This window comes from Haliotis rufescens, unplaced genomic scaffold, assembly GCF_023055435.1.
Source record: "Haliotis rufescens isolate VD_foot unplaced genomic scaffold, xgHalRufe1.0.p SCAF_30, whole genome shotgun sequence".
NCBI lineage: Eukaryota > Metazoa > Mollusca > Gastropoda > Lepetellida > Haliotidae > Haliotis > Haliotis rufescens.
The window spans coordinates 2,926,177-2,950,294 of record NW_025964002.1 but is presented as its reverse complement, the minus strand read 5'-3'; the positions used below and the strand labels follow the sequence as shown (position 1 = coordinate 2,950,294).

The 24,118-nt window shown below is 44.3% G+C and overlaps 1 protein-coding gene across 1 annotated transcript in view; it reads left to right on the top strand.

Moving 5' to 3' along the window:
- The window catches only part of LOC124147291 (mdm2-binding protein-like), a 37,213-nt gene extending 13,667 nt beyond the window's left edge, over positions 1 to 23,546 (top strand). Inside the window, exons 6-20 of the mRNA XM_048380414.1 lie at positions 219 to 417; positions 876 to 977; positions 1,848 to 1,954; positions 2,709 to 2,772; positions 3,537 to 3,654; positions 4,065 to 4,364; positions 5,677 to 5,844; positions 6,987 to 7,118; positions 9,935 to 10,023; positions 11,155 to 11,246; positions 13,892 to 14,128; positions 19,232 to 19,574; positions 20,435 to 20,548; positions 21,971 to 22,036; positions 23,319 to 23,546. Coding sequence (XP_048236371.1) covers positions 219 to 417; positions 876 to 977; positions 1,848 to 1,954; positions 2,709 to 2,772; positions 3,537 to 3,654; positions 4,065 to 4,364; positions 5,677 to 5,844; positions 6,987 to 7,118; positions 9,935 to 10,023; positions 11,155 to 11,246; positions 13,892 to 14,128; positions 19,232 to 19,574; positions 20,435 to 20,548; positions 21,971 to 22,036; positions 23,319 to 23,372 — 2,185 coding nt within the window. The 3' untranslated portion in view covers positions 23,373 to 23,546. The remainder of the gene's footprint in view (positions 1 to 218; positions 418 to 875; positions 978 to 1,847; positions 1,955 to 2,708; positions 2,773 to 3,536; positions 3,655 to 4,064; positions 4,365 to 5,676; positions 5,845 to 6,986; positions 7,119 to 9,934; positions 10,024 to 11,154; positions 11,247 to 13,891; positions 14,129 to 19,231; positions 19,575 to 20,434; positions 20,549 to 21,970; positions 22,037 to 23,318) is intronic.
- The last annotated feature ends 572 nt before the right edge of the window (positions 23,547 to 24,118 follow it).

The following is a 24,118-nucleotide window of genomic DNA, read 5'->3' as shown; positions in this document are numbered from 1 at the left end:
GGTGCTCGTGATGTCAATCACTGGATTGTCTGGTCCAGACTTGATTATTTACAGACCGCCGTCATATAGCTGGAATATCACCACATGCTGGAGTGCGGCATTAAACAAAAAACAAAGAGTAATTGGACATTTTGTGTACAAAACCTTAGAAAACTAGTTAATCATGTAACCTATGTCAAAAGGTTCTTAATGGATTCTTGACATTTGTGATGCTGCAGTTACCTCCCTTTGTTCGGCGCCCTGAAGAAGCTGTCATGTTGGCACAATGCGGAGATCACAATCATCACAGACAGTGTGTCACAGACACTCCAGGACCTGGGGGATTTTACAGGTGCTTCCTTCACCTCCCAGATCTCCAGCATCCCATGGGATGATGACCGAGTGTGGAGGGGGAAGGTGGCCGTCATGAACAAAGTGGTGGGTCACCATGGTTACGTCACATGTGGTCAAGTATATTCTTTACAGTGAGTTGAGGTGAGGTGAATAGGGGTTTAATGTCGCGTCCAAGATTATTGCATTATATTGCGACATGTGTGTGTGGCTTCTTGTACTTTGTTCGAACGTATGCTGATTTTATAGTGCTATATCATTTGTCTGTTCTGAATGCATTGTGACAATGGCACACAACTACGCAGTTGGTAAAAATATGCAGGGAAAATACGATGTATGGGTTTCCATTTCGAACTTGAAAAGGCAAACCTGACCAGAAAATCGAAGATAACATTCTAATGTGCAAACACTGTGACCCTTTTGTGAAATATGAAGGGGGTGGTGGTGTGTGGTGGTGGGGTGGAATAAAAAAATGTGGTGCGTATCACAATACATGAATCATTATTGATCACTGATGATAATATTCATCATATTTTATATTTCAGGAAGGTCAAGGTCATGTGTTCCCCGGCTTTCAGCTGCGGTGTGACGGGGAGGACCTAGAGGCCTTCCTTGACCGTCTGAGGAAGCTGACCAACAAACACCACGTAGGTCGCCTCATGTAATAAAGTTTATAACGATTCGAAGAGATCACTACTAAAAATAGCTGCTACGAACATGTGTCTACAGCTAGCTTTTCTTTTTAAACCTGCTCTGAAATATTTATAGTGAAGAAGTTTCCAAGTGATTTAACGTAAATATGTGTATTGTGATATGTATTGTATCGTGACCCTCGTAATGTATCGTTGCACCTCTAGTAAATGCCTGTCTCCTGACTTTTTGTGAACATGAGAAATACCACATACATCCATCGTCCCGTTGCAAGGGAGTTAACTGACTGTAAAAATCCAGTTTCAACCCTTGCTGAACAAGGCTGCAATTATGGAGTTGCACTTTGGACTACATAGACTCGTTTGTACAGCCAATCAAAATCGCGTAACCAACTAGACATCCGGTTCGTAAACAACATGGATTTCAAAGTGCAGATTTCAGTTGACTACAGGATTTGCAAAGCATGTGTACCGACAGATATTTTGCAAATTCTTTCATGTTTCCAATCAAGGTGCTTATGTGATCTGTTGCACTTTGTGTGGTAAGACCCGTCGTATTACAATACAGATTTTGACCAACGAGCAGATCGCCCTGACTGGGCACCGCCTTTTTGTTTGAAGCAAATACAAGTGATATGAGAAATGGAATCTGATTGGTCAGTAGGGGGAACTTAGAAGGGACCTAACTCGTAATAGCCACTGGTGGCTACAATTGAGCCTGGAAATTCCAGCCTAGTTCGGCAAGGGTGGAACTGGACTTTTATACATTTTTGTTGTCAGTTAACTCTCTTGGCTCGGGAAGATGATATACATCATACATGGCATTGGTTGTGTGCATTGAAGCTATGCATGTTGTCACTGTTCCAGCATGAAGAGACGGGTGTTCCTGTGATGGGGCGGATGTTGGAGGTCCTCGACCAAGTGGATGCAAGGACCCTGCCATCTTTCATGTTGACACACCACAAACTTCAGCTGTATCCTTGATGAGAACAAGATGTCAGGTGTTGTCAGCTGGTTATGGCTGAAAGGAGAAGTAGGTTATCTTGGTGTCAGTTCAAAACTTGAGGCAACATCGAAATATAAGAGGCGTCTGAGGCACAACGATTTGCTGTGCAGAGTTGCGTCCCTTGGACATGTCAGAAACCTATGATTGTGGGTTCAAATCCCGGTTCGGCCCGATTATGATTCTAGGTTTGTCAGCACTAACCTGTGCTCTTGGGTTTTGCTGAAGTGGTAACGTCTGAGACATAGTTATTTGTAAGAAATGACATCAATATGTTTTTGGGGTTATGGAGAGTACCCCTATAGACCCCAAAATATTTAATCAGATTTTGAGAATTTATCGTGTTAAAATCTTTGTGTTTGTAGCTTTTCATGTTCAGTCAAGGGTTGGGGCGTAACGATCCACCAAATGTTTCGTCAAGGGTTGGGGCGTAACAATCCACCAAATGTTTCATCAAGGGTGGGGGCGTAACGATCAACCAAATGTTTCGTCAAGGGTTGGGGTGTAACGATCCACCAAGTTTCGTCAAGGGTGGGGGCGTAACGATCCACCAAATGTTTTGTCAAGGGTGGGGTGAAACGATCCACCAAATGTTTCATCAAGGGTGGGGGTGTACCTATCCACCAAATGTCTCGTCAAGGGTGGGGGTGTAACGATCCACCAAATGTTTCGTCAGGGGTGTTGTTGTAACGATCCATGAATGTTCAGTCCTTATAAGTCCAAAGATCCGTGTGGCATCCACATCACCTGTCGATGGCGCTGGTACAGGAACTGCTGGACCAGGAGCAGGTGAGATGTTGTCTTCCACAGATTACACAGATCTAGAGAAACAGTCCTACGTGCCCAGAGTATGGCTGCATGCATGTGATTTCATGTGGAAGAAAGTTTTTGCACAGATAATTTGTTAGCACAGTAGCTTTTGTTTGTTGCCCAGTAGCAGGATTATTATGAACTTATACTGCTTCCTGTATATACTACTCAACTAAAGTTAAGGACCACTCAATTCTTTCATTGTACTATAGTTAATCTTTCATGCCGTGACAGATTAACTATATTAAAATAAAATAATCGGGTGGCCCTTAACTGTTTTTGAGTTGGTTATATAACAATTGAGAATGGATGCCCAGAATTGTGCTTTCTAGAATGTTTCAATATGTAATTCATATTTAAATTTCTCTAAACTTTGAAGCATAGGAGCCTTTTTGTTTTCCTTTTTGAAAATTTGTTTTCCACTGAGTTTGTTTCCGGGAATAGTTTTGTTCATGATGCAAGAATAAAGATTTTGATTAATTTTGTTTGTAAACTCAAGTCCCATAAATACAGTATCCTCAGGCTTTCAAAACTAATTTAGGAATTTTAACTGTTAACATCGTCTGTCCTGTTTCTGTGGGTGTGGCTCAGTCATCTGAAGCATGCCAGATGTTGCTGTTGGTTTTATTCCCAAATCCATTTTAGAAACGATCCTTGCTTTGTCAGCAACATACCTTTACTTATACCAGTGTCATGAAATACTGTTCCAAGTTTTGATATGCCCAGCTCACTGTCTTCTCCAGACTGCGGTGATCGCCCGCCTGGCTGTGTATGACTCCGCGTCGGTGGTCGACTGTACCCAGAAACTCAGTGCCCAGGCATGGAGGGAGAGTGTCATGGCAAATGTGGACTACGTCATAGGTGAGGTACTAGAAAGTAGATATTAGTCTCTGAAATGAACATTATCTTAATAAAAATATAATAAAAAAGAGCCCAGAGACTCTCCTGATACTGCAGTAATCTAGATTTGCTGACTCATATAGACTTGCTTTATTGGCTATATTTGTTTCAGGTCTGTATGACAGACTAGTGAGATATAACCAACAGTCTATCCATTACATCTTCTAGATAATAGGCTGACTTTAGTGATGTATATTTCTTCCTTAAAATGCCAGTAAGTAATATATAGACTATGTTTATGACTGCTGACGGTCTCCCTCATGACTGCTGTATGTCCCTTCACTAAACGTGCGTAAATGGAGGAGGTGCTAAATGAACTAACTCTCACTAAACAATATTCCCTCACTCTAGTTTACTCCTTCTTCCTCCAGAGCAAGAGGAAGACCTCTTGAGTCCCACCCACTTCCTCCACGTTGTGTTGCGGAGAGAAGACTCCTCCGCTGATCACCTGACTGCTGTCGTCCTGCGTGACAGTTCGGAAGTAAACGCCGGCTTGTTCCGCATGGACTCCGGCCTGTACAGCAGTGGGTGTGGTGGGAGCCCGAGTGGGAGGCCCAGCACCAGCCTGGACACCTACCTGAGTGGCCTGCCTCACATCACGGGGGAGGTGGTCGACCAGCTCAACACTAGCCTTGTCCACATGCAAACTGGCATGCTACAGGACTGGATTGGTAAGGTTTTGCTTGTTTGTTGTTTAATGCCTCACTCAGCAATATTACAGCTGTACGACGACGGTCAATAATAAAATCTGGACCAGACAATCCAGTGATTGACATCATGAGCATCGATACACGCAATTGGAGTAGAATGACATGCTTCAACAAAGTCAGTGAGCCCGATCACCTGATCCCGTTAGTCGCCTCTTACGACAAGCATAGTCGCCTTTTATGGCAAGCATGGGTTACTGAAGACCTATTCTACCCTGGATCTTCACGAGTGGGATCGGTAAGGGAACAGGTTATACAGGGGTTAAAGGACAAACTTGTATCAAAGTTCTGGCAATACATGAAATAGTGGACAAACTTGTAACAAATGTGTAGATAGCATGTGCTTGTATGGTTGATGGTCCTGTTCATGATCCAGTGATACCGATAAAGTGATTATATGCAAAAAAAAGGAAATGTCAGTTTGAACCTTTCTCAACAAAAGTTACAGTAAATGTCGTTTGACACTTTCTCAACAAAGGTTACAGTAAATGTCAGTTTGACACTTTCTCGACAAAGGTTACAGTAAATGTCGTTTGACACTTTCTCAACAAAGGTTACAGTAAATGTCGTTTGACACTTTCTCAACAAAGGTTACAGTAAATGTCAGTTTGACACTTTCTCGACAAAGGTTACAGTAAATGTCAGTTTGACACTTTCTCAACAAAGGTTACAGTAAATGTCGTTTGACACTTTCTCAACAAAGGTTACAGTAAATGTCAGTTTGACACTTTCTCGACAAAGGTTACAGTAAATGTCAGTTTGACACTTTCTCAACAAAGGTTACAGTAAATGTCAGTTTGACACTTTCTTGACAAAGGTTACAGAAAATGTCGGTTTGACACTTTCTCGACAAAGGTTACAGTACATGTCAGTTTGACACTTTCTCAACCAAGGTTACAGTAAATGTCGTTTGACACTTTCTCGACAAAGGTTACAGTAAAGGTCAGTTTGACACTTTCTCGACAAAGGTTACAGTAAATGTCAGTTTGACACTTTCTCAACAAAGGTTACAGTAAATGTCAGTTTGACACTTCCATGACAACCACAGGGGTAGAAAATTACAAGTTTGTATGTAGCCAGCAGGGCTTGATCGTTTGCTCCCTGTCATTCTACCAAGATGATTGAATTAAAAAAAATAAACAGAGTTGAAATTTTGACTAGCCAGAAGGGTAATGTACTTTTCATTTCACCAAGCCCTTTGTAATTTTAACTGGCCCCAGGCCGACAGTCCAGCAGTTAAATTGACCCTGGCAACCATAATGACTTTTTCTATCAGCTGAACTTGAGCAGCATGGAGAGTCCACTGTGATGTCGGTGGAGATGCTGTACAAGTTCCTGGGGCAGATTCAGCAGAACTTCCTGGACCAGCTGTTCCAGGACGGAGTATTCCAGGCTGCGGCAAGCAGAGCTGAAGAGTCCAACACCATTCCTACTCTCGAACCAGGTCAGTGATTTGTAAAAAATCTTACATTAATTTGTCAACCATCCATCTTCCCAAGCAAGGGAGTTAAGACACGTTTGATTACAACATAGATCTTGAATAATGATCAGATTGTCTTAACTTTGCACCGTCATTTCGTTTGAGGCAAATGCATGTGTTACGAGAGTTACAAAATTCCAGCCTCATTCGGCAAAGATTGAAACTTCACCTTTATAGTCAGTTACCTCCCTTGCGTCGGGAAGATGTCAGCTATCATGACATTGTACATCCATGATGACATAATTATGTCCATCAGAACAACGTAGAATGCATACATTTCTTGAAAGTAGTGAGTGAGTGAGTGAGTTGGGTTTAACACCGCTTTTAACAGTATTCCAGTTATATCACGGTGTGTCAGCTTAATGTGGGAGGAAAGCTCGGGGTGATGCAGGTCTCAGACATTTAACAATCTGGTGAAACCCACGAGCACGGGTATGGTGCTGACAAACCTAGAAACATATCGGGGGAACCGGGATTTGAACCAAAAATCATAGGTATCTGGTGTTTCCAAGGGACGCATCTCAGCGAATCGTGCCGCCTTAGATGACTGGGCCACCTGTGTCCCCTCAATTATTGGACTTCCTTATTGGACTTGGAAGGTGGACTTACTGACCACCCAAGTATTGCTAAGGGTAACGCTATTTTTCAGGGCATTATCATTTGCAGAAGCCTGAGGTTTTCCATTAACTGCCCGACGAGGGAGGGCAGTTGAAAAGACCGAGGGCTTCTGCAGATGATAATGGCTTGAAAATGGCATGAAAATGGCATTACCGTTATTATAACTAAAATGAATGGAATTTGTTATCAAATAAAAAGAAACAACAATGTCGGTTTTGAAACATTCACTGCAATCAACACGATTGTCACTGACCCACCTTTACAAAGATGGAAACGTCATAGAACAAATCAGATCACTATGAACGTGACGTCACCTATCCCTATGAAGTCACCTAACAACGGGCGTGATAATGGCCCGTCGTCAAGCGATGTGAGGGCATTATCAAGTTACAGTGGCCCGCTCATTTCTGATAACATGCGGGCGGTTTAATGATAATTCTATCCATTTTAGCTATAATATGGAATAACACGTATGTCATCTCATGCAGATGTGGAGATGGACCCCCTGGACTGGCCAGAGAGGAAGGCTGTGCAACACCAGGACACACAGAAACGAGAGATGCGGCGCTACCAGTCTTCAGAAAGTGCTTGTCTCTCGTCCCCACCACACCCTGATGATGGTCAGTACTTGACAGATGCCGTGAGGATGCCAGTTAGAACTGGTTCCCAGTAACGTGTACTTGTCGGGTGGTCAGACTCGGTTGGTTGATTGGTTTGTTGTTTAACACCGCACTCAGCAATATTCCAGCTATATGGCGGCGGTCTGTAAATAATCGAGTCTGGACCAGACAATCCAGTGATTAATATCATGAGCATCGATCCACGCAACTGGGACTGATGACATGCATTAACCAAGTCATCGAGCCTGACCACCCGTTCCCGTTAGTCGCCTTTTACGACAAGCATAGTCGCCTTTTACGGCAAGCATAGTCGCCTTTTACGGCAAGGATGGGTTGCTGAAGACCTTGTCTGGTCCAGAGGTTGTTGTCATTTACCTTGAATAAAAACACACACAGCTCAAGACAGTTATGTATTAACTATCCCTCAATTCTCACAATTCTGTGATGACAGATCTCTCCTATCACTATCTTTGCACAGGCTTTGTCGCTCTTGCGTGTAATTTGGTTACAATTTGGCTAAATTTAGCATTGTGTCATTCAAACCAGGCTCAAAATGAATCTATGGTACTGATTGGTTGGAAGATTCAATACCATTACAATTCGAGGATGGCTTGTGGGGCTATTAAGAGTGCAGAAGACTTACCTCTTTTAACCTTGATCATGTAATCTAGGTCTTGTCGTCTTTGAAGAGAACTTGTCACAATCAAGAACAGAAAATGTTTTTTGATTAGTTCCCTTAATTATTGAAGAAGATAACATCATTTATCATATAATGGGTAGGTTTCTCGGCAGGATAAAGCCAACGGATAAAAACGATATCCGTTGGGGTCATATGCGGATAGAGATGCAAATATCAAAGGTCAAGTAGGGACTACTTTCACTGTTTATAAACAAACATGGCGTCGCCCTCATCATTCGGGGATCGAGTCAGAATTAACCATCGGGAATCTGGATAAACTACAGGGATAATTGCTATCATTATCAAAAGAACAGTCTAATATACTGAAAATCAGTCTCTAACTGTGACGTAGCTAAGGCATTTTATAAGTTTTGTCAACTTTAGAGATATAAATTTCAAAACAATTTTGCGAGGGCACGAGGCCTAGCCAAGCGGGATCAGTAGCCATATCTGTGCTTGTAGACCTCTGCGGCTTGAAACCTTCTCCACAAATTAAAATAGTTGGATTTGTCCGAAATATGTTTGAATTGTTACCTTGTTTTGTTTTGTCGCTGTGTGTACATCTGACTGCACTTCTTAACGTTATGACAGGACAGACCGACTGTCAACAACGACTGACCGTGGCCGTGACGTCTCATAGACTAGGGTTAGAGTAGCTTCCCTTTGACAAAGGGCAGTTACTCTAGCGGACAGACAGATGGATTGCCGTGAAAGGCAATTAAAAACAGTTGTTGTTTTGCGTATAGGTTGCTTCGCCACTGTATAAGAAACTGATTTCAGTTGGAACTATATTGGCTACTGTCACTGTCTGACTGACACATCTCTTACCCTGTGACGTAATAAATATTAATGCACGCATTCAAGAAAAACTCGCAATGTTTCGGTTATGTATATGAGAGAGGGAAAGCGATTTTGAAGCACAGAATTAAAGAATGACATTATATGATAAAGAGGTTATCACGCTTGTGTGTTTGGGGATGGTAAATATCCTGTATTAGGAATAAACACTATGTATTTAGCTCGTTTATTCCTAACGCAGGATATTTACCATCCCCAAACACACTCGCGTGATAACCTCTATGTTCCTGTTTCTAGCATCCAAGGCTAAGACATTTTGTAATGTTGATTTCCATCGCAGGAAGCAATTTTACAGTCTCATACTGAAGTATTGGAGTTTTGACAGTTGTAGAACCAGGAGTTGTCTGGACGTTATGGGGTAGCCTTGTGGTTGAAGCTTAACATAATATTGCCTGTGTTCTTTTTTCTGTAAAAAGACAGCCTCCGTGGTCTAGTGATAGCGCGACCGCCTGGAGAGCGAAATGTCCAGGGTTACCCTGCCTGGCGCTCGGCATTAAGGAGCTAAAACAAGGACTGGTGGTCTCGGAGTCAGTATACTGTGTCTGAGTGGAGTATTCATGTTAAACTGCGGCATGGGATCTCACCATGTTACCCTGCCTGGCGCTCGGCATTAAGGAGCTAAAACAAGGACTGGTGGTCTCGGAGTCAGTATACTGTGTCTGAGTGGGGTATTCATGTTAAACTGCGGCATGGTATCTCAGTGGGCTATAAAGTTAGAGAAGTTATTAAATCAAGGTTATCTTGTCTTTTCATCTATTGTGAAATAATGTGTGATTTAAGATTTTCTAGTGTTAGGCTAAATATAATAAAAGAATTGGTTATCAGGCATTGTTTTTTGAAAATATGGTGGGGGTGGTGTTTTGTTGGGGTTTTTGGGGGTTCTTTTTTGGGGGTGATGTGTGTTCGAACTCAGTATGTAACCAAATAAACAGTTGTGTAACCAAATAAAAAGTTGTGTACAATCAACCTGGGAAAGGGCCTCCATACAAAAATGTATTCCTTGATGAGTAAAATACTGGAATACAGTATTTGACATTTGACTACTGTTGGCCTTGGAATAATTAGGGATGTTTTTGGTTTTTATAAAAATGGAAGTAAAAACGAACCATGTGGCGGACTTTGTGATGATGCAGGCGGTGCCTGAGAACCAAGATTATTTTTTTATTTAGCCTTATTTAATATTTGATTCCGGACACTTTAACATTTGAACACAATGAAACATCATCACTACGTGGCATGTTTTCTGCTCATTGATGGTCAACTGAACAACGTATTTCAGGTGTGTCAACAATAGAAGTGAAGGACTTCATCAAGTTGTTCAACCCAGATGGAAGCGCATACATCGACAAGCTTTCACCGATCAGACAGGTACGATTCCTTCTGTATGGTGACCAACCATAAGATAAGGGACCTTATGGTTGAAAATCATATTTGACTTCTTATTATATTTTAAAACTAATGTATCTTAGGACCACTAAAATAGAGTTGATAAGCTTCAATTCATATTTATTACAGAGACACATGGCATCAAACATTTGGACTCATTTTCTGCAACGTCCCATTTTCAGGCTTTATGTAATAATTGCAGTTTTTAGATACATTTGTATAATGTCTGATTAATTGAAAGTAGACAGTAGAAAGTAAGCTGAAATGTTTCGAAATAATGTTTATTAACATTACGAACTTACGAGAGAAAATACGATATATTTTTAGTCCGCACACATGGTTGACGTTAAACGTCTTTCTTTTTTACGTCACAGCACAATTGTATCCTAGCATCCATAAGGTCCCTATTCTCCTGGCGTATCACATATTTACATGTTCTTAATGCTGCCCATAGATTTAACATCTTGGCTGTTACAAATAACAAGGATAGATACCAGAGTGCATGTTTCCACTATAAATCGGCATCAGTCCGGACTAGTACAAGCAGCCACTTTCACATACAGGTCGCTTTATAAATGCAATATTCTTGAATGTGACGGTAAACCCCACTTCACCTCATCTCATCTGGTGAAGATTCCGGGGTAGAATAGGTCTTCAGCAACCAGTGCTTGCCGTAAATGGCGACTACCGGGATCGGGTGGTAAGCCTTGCTGACTTGGTTGATACATGTCATCGATCCCAATTGCGTGGATTGATGCTCATGATATCAATCACTGGATTGTCTGGTCCAGACTCGATTATTTACAGACCGCCGTCATATAGCTGGAATATTGCTGAGTGCGGCGTTAAACAACAAACCAAACCAAACCAAAATCATCTCATCTCACCGCATGTTTCTAGTAGAGGTGTGACAGTTTCTGAGTGTAACTGGGTTTCTTTTATTGAAAGGAAGGATGCTTTCCTAACGCATTTCATTTTGTTACGATGAAGATCTTAATAAAAATTCTTAAACAACCGTTTTTCGGTGAGGTTAGATTGTCGAGACACGAAGCAGCTTTGGAGATAATTGTGAGGTGAGCATGTCATGAATGTTTCCGACTGATCTGTTTACAGCAGTCAAGACGCAAGCTGACCAAACTCAGTAGTCAGGGGGAGACAACTCTCTTGTGGCCCGACTGCATGGATACGCTATTTCACGGCATTGAGTAGGTAACTTCACACAGTCAGTTTCTTTGTTCCGTGAAATTGTCAAAACTTTTGCCATGCCATCTGATTGTTTATATTTGTGAGTAAAGCGACTGCATGGCGGGTCCTGAACTATAGGTGGAGACATCCAGGTGCATGGAACCAGGGGAATGCTGATCCCCAGCACCACGTTTGTCAAGAAAACGAAGAATGTCCCTGAAGTAAATGTCTTAAGTTGAAACCACATCACATGTCTAATTAACTCTAAAGTACAGACTTGAAATGTTTATACCATGTCCGTTCATTTTGGGGATATACCATTCTCGGTCTGAAGTTTCAAGTATTGGAACATGTAAATGTGAGGAGGTCGTGGCTCCAAAACATAAACATGCTTGTGTACAGTAAGCTCTGATCATTATTCGTAATTAGACCACCTCCATATTTAGACCGCCTCCATGGTTAGACCGCCTCCATGGTTAGACCGCCTCCATGGTTAGACCGACTCCATGATTAGACCGTCTTCATGATATTACTGCTTCCATCATGTCCATTATTAGACCGCATTTATGATTACACTCCCTTCATGATAAGCCCACCTCCATTCTTAGACCGTCTCCATGAGAGAACCATATCCATTATTAGACTGCATCCCTGGTTAGACCGCATCCATGATAAGACTGCCTCCATTATTAGACAGTCTCCATGACAACACCACCTTCATGATAAGACCATCGCCATGATTAGACCATCTTCATGATAAGACCGCCTCCATTCTTAGACAGTCCCCATGATAAGACCACCTCCATTATTAGACCGCCTTCATGGTTAGACCTTCTCCATTTTTAGACCGTCTCAATGATAAGACCGCCTCCCTTATTAGACCACAGTCATGATTAGACCATCTTCATAATAAGACCGCCTTCATTGTTAGACCTTTATGTTTCGACCGCCTCCATGATTAGAATACCTTCATGATTAGAATACCTTCATGATTAGACCATTATGGTTATACCGCCGTTATGGTTAGACCACCATGGTAAGACTGCCTCCATGGTTAGACCATCATGGTTAGACCGCCTACATGATTAGACAGCCTCCATTATTAGACTGCCTTCATGATTAGACCGCCTTCATGATTAGATCGCCTCCATGGGTAGATCATCATGGTCAGACCATGTCCCTTATTAGACATCCTTAATGGTTAGATCACGTTCATGATTACACCACCATGGCTAGACTGTCTTCATGATTAGACAGCCTTTATCATTAGAGTGCCTCTATTATTAGACTATCATGGTTAGACCGCCTCCATGACTACAGCTCCTACATGATTAGACCATCGTGGTTAGACCACCTCCATGGTTAGACTGCCTCCATTATTAGATCATAATGGTTATACTATCTCCATGACTGCCTCCATTGTTAGACAGCTTCCATTATCAGAATGTCTTCATGATTAGACTGTGTCTATGATTAGACCGCCTCCAGGATCAGTCCTCCATAATCAGACGGCCTCCATGATCACTGTCTCCATTGTTAGACCACCATGATTAGACCTCCTCCATAATAAGAAAACCTCCATGATTTGACTGCCACCATGATATGACCTCCTCCCTGATTAGACAGCCTTCATCATCAGATCGCCTCCATGATTAGACCGCCTTCATGATTAGATCGCCTCCATGATAAGATTTCCTACCTGGTTAGACCGCTCCATGGTTAGATTGCCTTCATCATCAGATCGCCTCCATGATTAGACCGCCTTCATGATTAGATCGCCTCCATGATAAGATTTCCTACCTGGTTAGACCGCTCCATGATTAGAGTGTCTCCATGATTCGATCAATCTATGATTAGACTGTCTCCATGATTAGACCACCTCCATAATTAGACTGTCTCGGTGATAAGACCACCATCATGATAAGACCACCATCATGATTAGACCACCTTAATGATTAGATCATCTCCATGATTAGACTGCCTCCATGATTAGACCGTCTCCGTGATAAGACCACCTTCATGATTAGACCACCTTAATGATTAGATCATCTCCATGATTAGACAGCCTCCATATTAGACCGTCTCCATGATTAGACTACCTTCATGATTAGATCATCTCCATGAATAGACCGCCTCCATGATTAGACAGTCTCCATGATTAGATTACCTCCATGATTAGACCACCTCTATAATTAGACCGCCTCTATTGATAATAAGATATCAATGATGAGACCACCTCCATGATTAGACTGCCCCCATGATTAGATCACCTCCATGATAAGATTTCCTACCTGGTTAGACCGCTCCATGGTTAGATTGCCACCATGATAAGACTGCCTTTATGGTTAGACCGCCTCCGTGATTAGACTGTCCCCATGATTAGACCGTCTCCATGATAAAACCGCCTCCATTTTTAGAACGTCTCTATCATTAGACCCTCTCCATGATAAAACCGCCTCCATTTTTAGACCGCCTTTATGATTAGACCGTCTCCATGATAAGACCATCACCTCCATCATCTATAGAATTGAGTGTCTGCTTGGAGACCAAACCACACGTTCATGCACAATGAGATATTGTTGCAACGTGCGATTAAACTCCCTTTTAGCTCCGCCCACCTTATTGATAATTGGTGCACATGGATTTGTTGCCTGTTTGTTCCCAGCTACTACAAGGACAAAATATCAGAGAAGAATGAAAAACACTACTCCAGTTTACGGGAGAAGTTCATCAAGAATGAGACCTGCAGCTCCTTCACGACCAAACGCATCCTCACCAAGAAGAAACCCCACAAGTCCGAGTCCGGAGACAGGAAGCGAAGGTCAGGGAGTCTCATGTCGCCGTCCAGGAAGTCGCCGCGAGGTCCACTGACAGCACTGCGGCCGATGAAGGAGGAGATCAGGTGAGGATGCTCTGTTTTATTGAGTAGTCTCCCTTAGTTCACGTCTGTAGGTTCAAACCCGGAATTGGGCCCGTGAAGAATAGGTCTTCAGCTACCCATGCTTGCCGTAAAAGGTGACTATGCTTGTCGTAAGAGGTGACTAATGGGATCGGGTGGTCAGGCTCGCTGACTTGGTTGATGCATGTCATCATATCCCAATTGCATGGATCGATGCTCATTATGTCAATCACTGGATTGTTGGCTCCAGACATGATTATTTACAGACCAATTCATATAGCTGAAATATTATTGAGTGTGGCAGTAAACAACAAACAAACAAAACAAACAAATCAAACAAACAAGCTTCATACAGGCTTGGAAAAGCCTTGAAATTTAAGGTCCCTCTTAACAAGCCTTGATTTTTAGTGTCAACCTTGGAGAGCTTCGAAAATCACCAAAATAGCATGAAGGGCTTTGCATTTGTACAAAATGATATGTACCTGTTAAAAATAATAGTTATGAAGGTTTTATGTGAAACACAAATATATAGAATTAAGGGAGAAAAATATACACTGTGTCCCGAGGGTTACACAGTAATAGTCATTGTACCTACAGCACATCAAGAGCAGTTATGGGTGTCGGTCATTTCATCCATCAATCATGACCACTGTCCACATGGTCACTGATTCATTCCAGGCTCCAAGGTAATTATCAAAACGTACAGTGCACTACACCATTTTATTACTTTACAGGACCTTCATATGGGCTGCAAGGACCCTTAAACTTCATTATTAGGGGTCTCCTGGACCCCCTCTTATGTAAGCCAAGGTGAAACCCTGGTGGTGTGTGTACCAAAGATGTTTGAGTATGATTTATCACGGTGATAGATTTATGTGCCAAAGAATTTGTTAATTGCATACTGCTTTTTATACCCCCGACTTTTAGGATTCATCTCAAACTTAGTACATATCATCTGCGTCATATTGAGGGGTGCAGTCAAACGAAAAAAATTGTTTTTATTGATTTTCCATTTTTTTATGAATTTTTCAAACCCTAACCCAATCCTAGCTATTTAATTTGAAACTACTGACACACTAGGCGGGTCGGGGGTATTAGTGAGCCACGCTCACATTTTTTTCTTGTTAGGTCTTGCAACTAACACATACTGAGCATATTGTATTTAAAAAAAATATTGAGAGTCTATAAATAATAACCTTGCTAAAAAGCCTTGAAAATGACAGTTGAAAGCCTTGAAAAACCTTGAATTTTAGTGCTCTATATCTGTATGAACCTTAAAACTATCTTACCACGTAGTGCAGAGTATGAACAGTATTACTGACAAATAGTCCATCCGTTACATAAATGCTGCTATGGGATTGTTGTGATTCAGTACATATTTCCGTACAGGATTGACAAAGTGATTACCAACATGGAATTAAATAATAGAAAGATGTTGCCGTCTAGGGCTGGGACGGGTGACTCGGGTACTCGGGTCAGGTGGGTACTGAGTAGGACCCGGGTACCCATACGACTACACGGACCCGTGGTTAGTCACGTGATATGTTGTTTAATGACAAATATTATCTAGAACTCTATGGTTACACTACAAGTCACTCATGGTCATATTTCTCTCTCGTGGTCTTGTGGTAGAGCGTCCGCCCGGAGAGCGGAAGGTCCAGGGTTCGATCCCGGGCCGCGTCATACAAAAAGACGTTAAAAGATTGTACTTGTTGTTACCCTGTCTGGCGCTCGGCATTAAGGGGCTAAAACAAGGACTGGTCGGCTCGGAGTCAGTATACTGTGTCTGAGTGGGGTATTCATGTTAAACTGCGGCATGGTATCTCAGTGAGCTAGCACTATAAATCGGCATCAGTCCGGACTAGTACAAGCAGCCACACACACACATACACGTGCATGCACGTCGCTATATAAGTGCAATAATCTTGGACGCGACGTTAAACCCAATTTCACCTCACCTCATATTTCTCTCTGACTATGCACCCATTCCTTCTGACTTTTAAACAGAATAAAGGTAAATCTTCAGTGTATGCAAGATGAGATCATTTTATATGTGTATCTAAATACATTTTACTAGGGCTACAGTCAAACTCTTCCCAATTGGACATTTTGTACAATCTCTTGAGACCTACAGTGGGTACCCGGGTAGGGTCGGGTAATAGTGGTTTAGGAACCCGGGTAGTAAATATGGAGTCGTCCCCCTATTGACTTCCCTTCCTCCTGCAGACCCTTGTCCCAGCCCTATTGACTTCCCTTCCTCCTGCAGACCCTTGTCCCAGCCCTATTGACTTCCCTTCCTCCTGCAGACCCTTGTCCCAGCCCTATTGACTTCCCTTCCTCCTGCAGACCCTTGTCCCAGCCCTATTGACTTCCCTTCCTCCTGCAGACCCATGTCCCAGCCCTATTGACTTCCCTTCCTCCTGCAGACCCTTGTCCCAGCCCTATTGACTTCCCTTCCTCCTGCAGACCCTTGTCCCAGCCCTATTGACTTCCCTTCCTCCTGCAGACCCTTGTCCCAGCCCTATTGACTTCCCTTCCTCCTGCAGACCCATGTCCCAGCCCTATTGACTTCCCTTCCTCCTGCAGACCCTTGTCCCAGCCCTATTGACTTCCCTTCCTCCTGCAGACCCATGTCCCAGCCCTATTGACTTCCCTTCCTCCTGCAGACCCTTGTCCCAGCCCTATTGACTTCCCTTCCTCCTGCAGACCCTTGTCCCAGCCCTATTGACTTCCCTTCCTCCTGCAGACCCATGTCCCAGCCCTATTGACTTCCCTTCCTCCTGCAGACCCTTGTCCCGGCCCTATTGACTTCCCTTCCTCCTGCAGACCCTTGTCCCAGCCCTATTGACTTCCCTTCCTCCTGCAGACCCATGTCCCAGCCCTATTGACTTCCCTTCCTCCTGCAGACCCTTGTCCCAGCCCTATTGACGTCCCTTCCTCCTGCAGACCCATGTCCCGGCCCTATTGACTTCCCTTCCTCCTGCAGACCCTTGTCCCAGCCCTATTGACTTCCCTTCCTCCTGCAGACCCTTGCCCCAGCCCTATTGACTTCCCTTCTTCCTGCAGACCCTTGTCCCAGCCCTATTGACTTCCCTTCTTCCTGCAGACCCTTGTCCCAGCCCTATTGACTTCCCTTCCTCCTGCAGACCCATGTCCCAGCCCTATTGACTTCCCTTCCTCCTGCAGACCCTTGTCCCAGCCCTATTGACTTCCCTTCCTCCTGCAGACCCTTGTCCCAGCCCTATTGACTTCCCTTCCTCCTGCAGACCCTTGTCCCAGCCCTATTGACTTCCCTTCCTCCTGCAGACCCATGTCCCAGCCCTATTGACTTCCCTTCCTCCTGCAGACCCTTGTCCCAGCCCTATTGACTTCCCTTCCTCCTGCAGACCCTTGTCCCAGCCCTATTGACTTCCCTTCTTCCTGCAGACCCTTGTCCCAGCCCTATTGACTTCCCTTCCTCCTGCAGACCCATGTCCCAGCCCTATTGACTTCCCTTCCTCCTGCAGACCCTTGTCCCAGCCCTATTGACTTCCCTTCCTCCTGCAGACCCTTGTCCCAGCCCTATTGACTTCCCTTCTTCCTGCAGACCCTTGTCCCAGCCCTATTGACTTCCCTTCCTCCTGCAGACCCATGTCCCAGCCCTATTGACTTCCCTTCCTCCTGCAGACCCTTGTCCCAGCCCTATTGACTTCCCTTCCTCCTGCAGACCCTTGTCCCAGCCCTATTGACTTCCCTTCCTCCTGCAGACCCTTGTCCCAGCCCTATTGACTTCCCTTCCTCCTGCAGACCCATGTCCCAGCCCTATTGACTTCCCTTCCTCCTGCAGACCCTTGTCCCAGCCCTATTGACTTCCCTTCCTCCTGCAGACCCTTGTCCCAGCCCTATTGACTTCCCTTCCTCCTGCAGACCCTTGTCCCAGCCCTATTGACTTCCCTTCCTCCTGCAGACCCATGTCCCAGCCCTATTGACTTCCCTTCCTCCTGCAGACCCTTGTCCCAGCCCTATTGACTTCCCTTCCTCCTGCAGACCCATGTCCCAGCCCTATTGACTTCCCTTCCTCCTGCAGACCCTTGTCCCAGCCCTATTGACTTCCCTTCCTCCTGCAGACCCTTGTCCCAGCCCTATTGACTTCCCTTCCTCCTGCAGACCCTTGTCCCAGCCCTATTGACTTCCCTTCCTCCTGCAGACCCTTGTCCCAGCCCTATTGACTTCCCTTCTTCCTGCAGACCCTTGTCCCAGCCCTATTGACTTCCCTTCCTCCTGCAGACCCATGTCCCAGCCCTATTGACTTCCCTTCCTCCTGCAGACCCTTGTCCCAGCCCTATTGACTTCCCTTCCTCCTGCAGACCCATGTCCCAGCCCTATTTACTTCCCTTCCTCCTGCAGACCCATGTCCCAGCCCTATTGACTTCCCTTCCTCCTGCAGACCCTTGTCCCAGCCCTATTGACTTCCCTTCCTCCTGCAGACCCTTGTCCCAGCCCTATTGACTTCCCTTCCTCCTGCAGACCCTTGTCCCAGCCCTATTGACTTCCCTTCCTCCTGCAGACCCTTGTCCCAGCCCTATTGACTTCCCTTTTTCCTGCAGACCCTTGTCCCAGCCCTATTGACTTCCCTTCCTCCTGCAGACCCTTGTCCCAGCCCTATTGACTTCCCTTCCTCCTGCAGACCCTTGTCCCAGCCCTATTGACTTCCCTTCCTCCTGCAGACCCTTGTCCCAGCCCTATTGACTTCCCTTCCTCCTGCAGACCCTTGTCCCAGCCCTATTGACTTCCCTTCCTCCTGCAGACCCTTGTCCCAGCCCTATTGACTTCCCTTCCTCCTGCAGACCCTTGTCCCAGCCCTATTGACTTCCCTTCCTCCTGCAGACCCTTGTCCCAGCCCTATTGACTTCCCTTTTTCCTGCAGACCCTTGTCCCAGCCCTATTGACTTCCCTTCCTCCTGCAGACCCTTGTCCCAGCCCTATTGACTTCCCTTCCTCCTGCAGACCCATGTCCCAGCCCTATTGACTTCCCTTCCTCCTGCAGACCCTTGTCCCAGCCCTATTGACTTCCCTTCCTCCTGCAGACCCTTGTCCCAGCCCTATTGACTTCCCTTCCTCCTGCAGACCCATGTCCCAGCCGTCCCGACAGAAGATGGTGCTGCAACATCCAGGGCTGAAGAGTCCACGGAAGCGCATGACCTTGACCTCCGAGAGGCTGAGGCGATCGCCACGGAAACAACCCAGTGCTTCCTTCCAGCGCCTCAAGTCAGACAGCCACGTGCTGCCCCTACCACCGAAGAGGAAACGACGATCAGATCCAGATTTGCTCAACCAATCAGACGACGGAGATGATGTATTCTCATCACAGAGACTCGATAAACCGTTACGATCGAGACCTGTGTCTTCTGCAAGTGTGTCGGATGAGGAGATGGCGAGGAAGCAGTCCCGCTCTGAGAGGCACAAAAAGGTAGCTCTTCTTGACAGTTCAGTTGGATGAGTTGTCGTTGTTTTTCATTTCAGTTTCCTTGTAAGGGGAGACTAATCTTTGTTGTATGGGTGTTGTCTACCAAGGCAAACTTGTTGTTCTGTCTGACCACAATGCTGATGTTGTGGGTGAATGAGACGGCTAACACGGCTGACAGTCATATACCCTACTGTGTGATGTGTTAACCTTGGAATGACAGGCAAACGCCCAAACCACAAGCCCCTGCTCAAGGATCTGTTGAGCTGTATCCTGAAGTATTTAATGAAGTAAAAATATATTTATAATATTTTTATTGTTTCAAAACTATCCCAAAAGAGTTTAAGATACTGTTTCTGAAATCAAGTTTAAGACTTTGATTTACACCTATAAGTTCCTGTACTTGTATAAAAATATGACGCATTTAACGGATTTGTTAGAAATTGTCACTATTGTGATCTACAGCACCAAATTAGTTCAGTCAGCAACCATATCAAGCACTTCTAACTTCATGCCAACAGGGGGCACAGGTGGCCCAGTTGTCGAAGGCGCCGCGATTCGCTGTGCAGAGTTGCATCCCTTGGGACGCCAGAAACCTATGATTGGGGGTTCGATTCCCGGTTCGCCCCGATCATGTTTCTAGGTTTGTCAGCACCATAACCGCGCTCATGGGTTTCACTAATGTGATGAATGTCTGAGACCTGCATCACTTCGGGCTTTCTTCCCACATTAAGTTGACACACTGCGATATAACTGGAATACTGTAAAAAGCGGTGTTAAACCCAACTCACTCACTCACTCATGCCAACAGCAAAAGTAAATTCTCCATGTCGGTACTCAATGTAAGCTGGAGCATTACGTTACAGAAACTGGAGCAGATCGTCAAGTCTGTCCTGGTGCATCATGGGGTTGATGAAGACAGCGCCATATTCAAGTCGTGTGCAGACAAACTCTTCCAGGTCACCAAGTTCTTTGTTAAGGTAAGAGACGTTAAACGTAGGAGACGTTGAGGTAGTGTGTTTTCAAAAGAAGTTTAAAAAAAACACCCAATTCTTTCAGATGACTATCGTTAATCTGTCATGGCTGGTGGGTATTGCAACACACGGACTTCCAAGTGTGGTTGTCCTCTGACTTGTTTTCAGTGGTATACATCCCCATGAGACGTCCAGGTTATAAGCAGTCTCCAGCAACCTATGCTAGTCAGTCGTAGTGGTCAGGAGACGTTACAGGATTAGCACGATCACATCTTCCCAAGGCATACCGCCTCCGTGGTCTAGTGGTAGAGCCTGCCCAGGGTTCGATCCCCGACCGCGTCATACCAAAAGACGTTAAAAGATGGTACTTGTTGTTACCCTGTCTGGCGCTCGGCATTAAGGGGCTAAAACAAGGACTTGTCGGCATGGAGTCAGTATACTGTGTCTGAGTGGGGTATTCATGTTAAACTGCGGCATGGTATCTCAGTGAGCTAGCACTATAAATTGGCATCAGTCCGGACTAGTACAAGCAGCCACACAAACACACACGTACATGCACGTCGCTATATAAGTGCAATAATCTTGGACGAGACGTTAAGCCCCATTTCACCTCACCTCTTCCCAAGGCAAGGGCGTCGACCGACTATAAAAGTCCAGTTTCCACCCTTGCTACACGAGCTTGGAAATCCGGAGTTACATTTTAGCTGGACTAACAAGTCTTACATAGCCCCAATCAAAATCTTGTAACCTGGTAGTATCTGGTTCGTAAACAACATGGATTCCAATGTGCAGATTTCGGTTGACTGCAGAAGATGAAAACCATGTGTACCACCAACTGAGCGTCGACAGATATTTTGCACATCAATAATCTTTATCAAGGCGCTTAAGTGCTTTGATTCACTTCGCTGGGTAAGATCCATTTGATTACAATTTAGATCTTCATTATCGATCATGTCCTCTTGACTGTGCCCCACCATTTTATTTGAAGCAAATGCAAGATCAAGCATGGAAATTCCAGCCTAGTTCTGCTAGGCTGGAAACTGGACTTTTATAGTCAGGTAACGCCCTTGCCTCAGGAAGATGCGTGATCTCGAAAAATGTAGTTTTGTTGTATTCTACTCAACTTTGCATAGGGGCACTTAAATAGGGACTCTATCCATATATTGTGTTGTGTAGGATGAATGTGTCAGATGTATGAGGGGCAGTCGGGTAGCCATTTCTGGTGCTGGAATATTGCTTAAAGCGGCATAAAACTCACTCACTCACTCACTCACTCACTCACTCACTCACTCACTGATGATGATGATGATGATGATGATGATGATGATGATGATGATGAAAATTGAAAGTGTTTAGTCATGTTAGTTAACATGTCATATCCATAACCTTTGACCCCGCCAGGTGATGTGTGTGGTTGTGTTCTTGCAGACTCTCCCCAACTCCAGGAATCTCAGTCAGGAAATGAAGAATATCGCAGAGGGGCAAGTCACACAGGTAGCTGTCACTATGTACAGAGTAACTGTGTACTACTGATTAGTGTTTAGTGGAACAGTTATGAATCAATCATTTAAGATCGATATTTTTACTTAGTGGGTGTGACTGTGATCGATACTTGTATCGAGAAGTAAATAATTGTGATCCACTGATGCATCGGTGTAAAGTCCCACCACTAGTACAGAGTACATTGGCATTCAAAATCGGCCTTCTGGTCGTATCACACAAAACAGCTTCACTTCTGTTTGTTTGTTTGTTTGTTTGTTTGTTGTTGAACGCAGCACTCAGCAATATTCCAGTTATATGACGGCGGTCTGTAAATAATCGAATCTGGACTAGACAATCCAATGATCATGAACATCGATTCACGCAATTGGGATCGATGACTTGCATCAACCAAGTCAGCCGGCCTGAGCACCCGATCCCCTTAGTCGCCTCTTACGACAAGACATAGTCGCCTTTTACAGCATCTTCCCGTATCTTCTCGTATGACTTCACAAAGATGGCGACTACGAACAGCTAAGACCTAGTCGATCAGATAACGAAACCGTTCGCAATTTCATCCCTGATAGAAGGCACAGGCAATCGTTGAGGGTTTAAAAGATGAAAAAAAACAAAGACAGGCAGTGGTGAATCACTTTCATACAAAGGTGTACCAGTCATGGATGTTGATTTTGTGAAACGTTCCCTGATTGGACTATTGATATATGCGATAGTCCAATCATATTTAGCACAGGAAAGTGAGCTTGATGTGGCAAGGGTGGAGACAAGACTTTGATAAAAAGGCTAGTGGATGCTCGTGCCTCTGTGAGATGAATTAACGGGTGATAAGACAAAACATTAGAATCTGTGAATAGAGAAACTGATGTTTCCACCTGTTTCACCTCTACCAATGCTTGCCATAGAAGACGACTCTGCTTGTCCTAAGAGGAGACTAACGGGATCAGGTGGTCAGACTTTCTGACTTGGTTGATGCATGTCATTAATCCCAATTGCATGGATCGATACTCATGTTCACAGTTGTCAATCACTGGATTTTCTGGTTCACTGTCATATAGCTGGAATATTGCTGAGTGCAGCATTAAACAACAAACAAACAATCTTTTGTCTGCTTGTACTTAACATTCCCACACAGATTATTTTTTGTCTGAATACCTGAAAAATGTTTTTGAACTAGATTTCTTTGGGGTGTTACTTATGTTTATCAAATATTTGGAGTATTATCGTCCCCCTTCAGGGGTTCAGTTACCAAGACATTGTTAATTCTGTTGTGTAATTTCAGGTGGTGGACCTGGAGAAGAGGCGGCAAGAGATGAAGAGACCGTCCAGAAAGTAGATCTGTTCAGTAATCTCTTCATCCCTACGTCAAGGAGGCATCAGTGGCCTGGGGGCATGGGTGGCCCAGGTGGCCCAGTGGTCTGAGGCGCTGCGATTTGCTGTGCAGAGTTGCATCCCTTTGGCACGCCAGATACCTATGATTGTGGTTCAAATCCCGGTTCGCCCTGATAATGTTTCTAGGTTTGTCGGCACCATACCCGTGCTTGTGGGTTTCACTAAGTGGTAAACGTCTAACACCTGCATCACTTCGGGCTTTCCTCCCAGATTAAACTGACAAGCTGTGATAATACTGTAATACTGTTGAAAAGCATTGTTAAACCCCATTCACTCTCACTCATAAGTGGCCTAGTGGCTCCAGCGGTAGAAACTAACAGTTTTCGTCCACTTGTCCTTATAATGATAACACATAGCAAAACACTTAAAAGGGGCAAATTTCTACTCATCCTTATGGTTCCTTAACTACTGGGCAGTTTGGCAAGGACTATACGACTAGTGCCAATTTCTTTCGCTGGGTCCCAGGTGCTGCTTTTTGCTGTGCAGAGTTGCGTCCCTTAGGCGTGTCAGAAACCTATAATTTTGGTTCACACCAATCTCACTCACCCATCCACATCAATCTCTGTACAGACATCATAATCATTTTGTAATAAATCATATTGAACAGCTCGGTTAGTGTTCTCATGTCTCAAGTGTATGTGTGTCAAAGTGTGAGAAAGAATAGCTCATTTGTCAACACAAGGGCTGGTG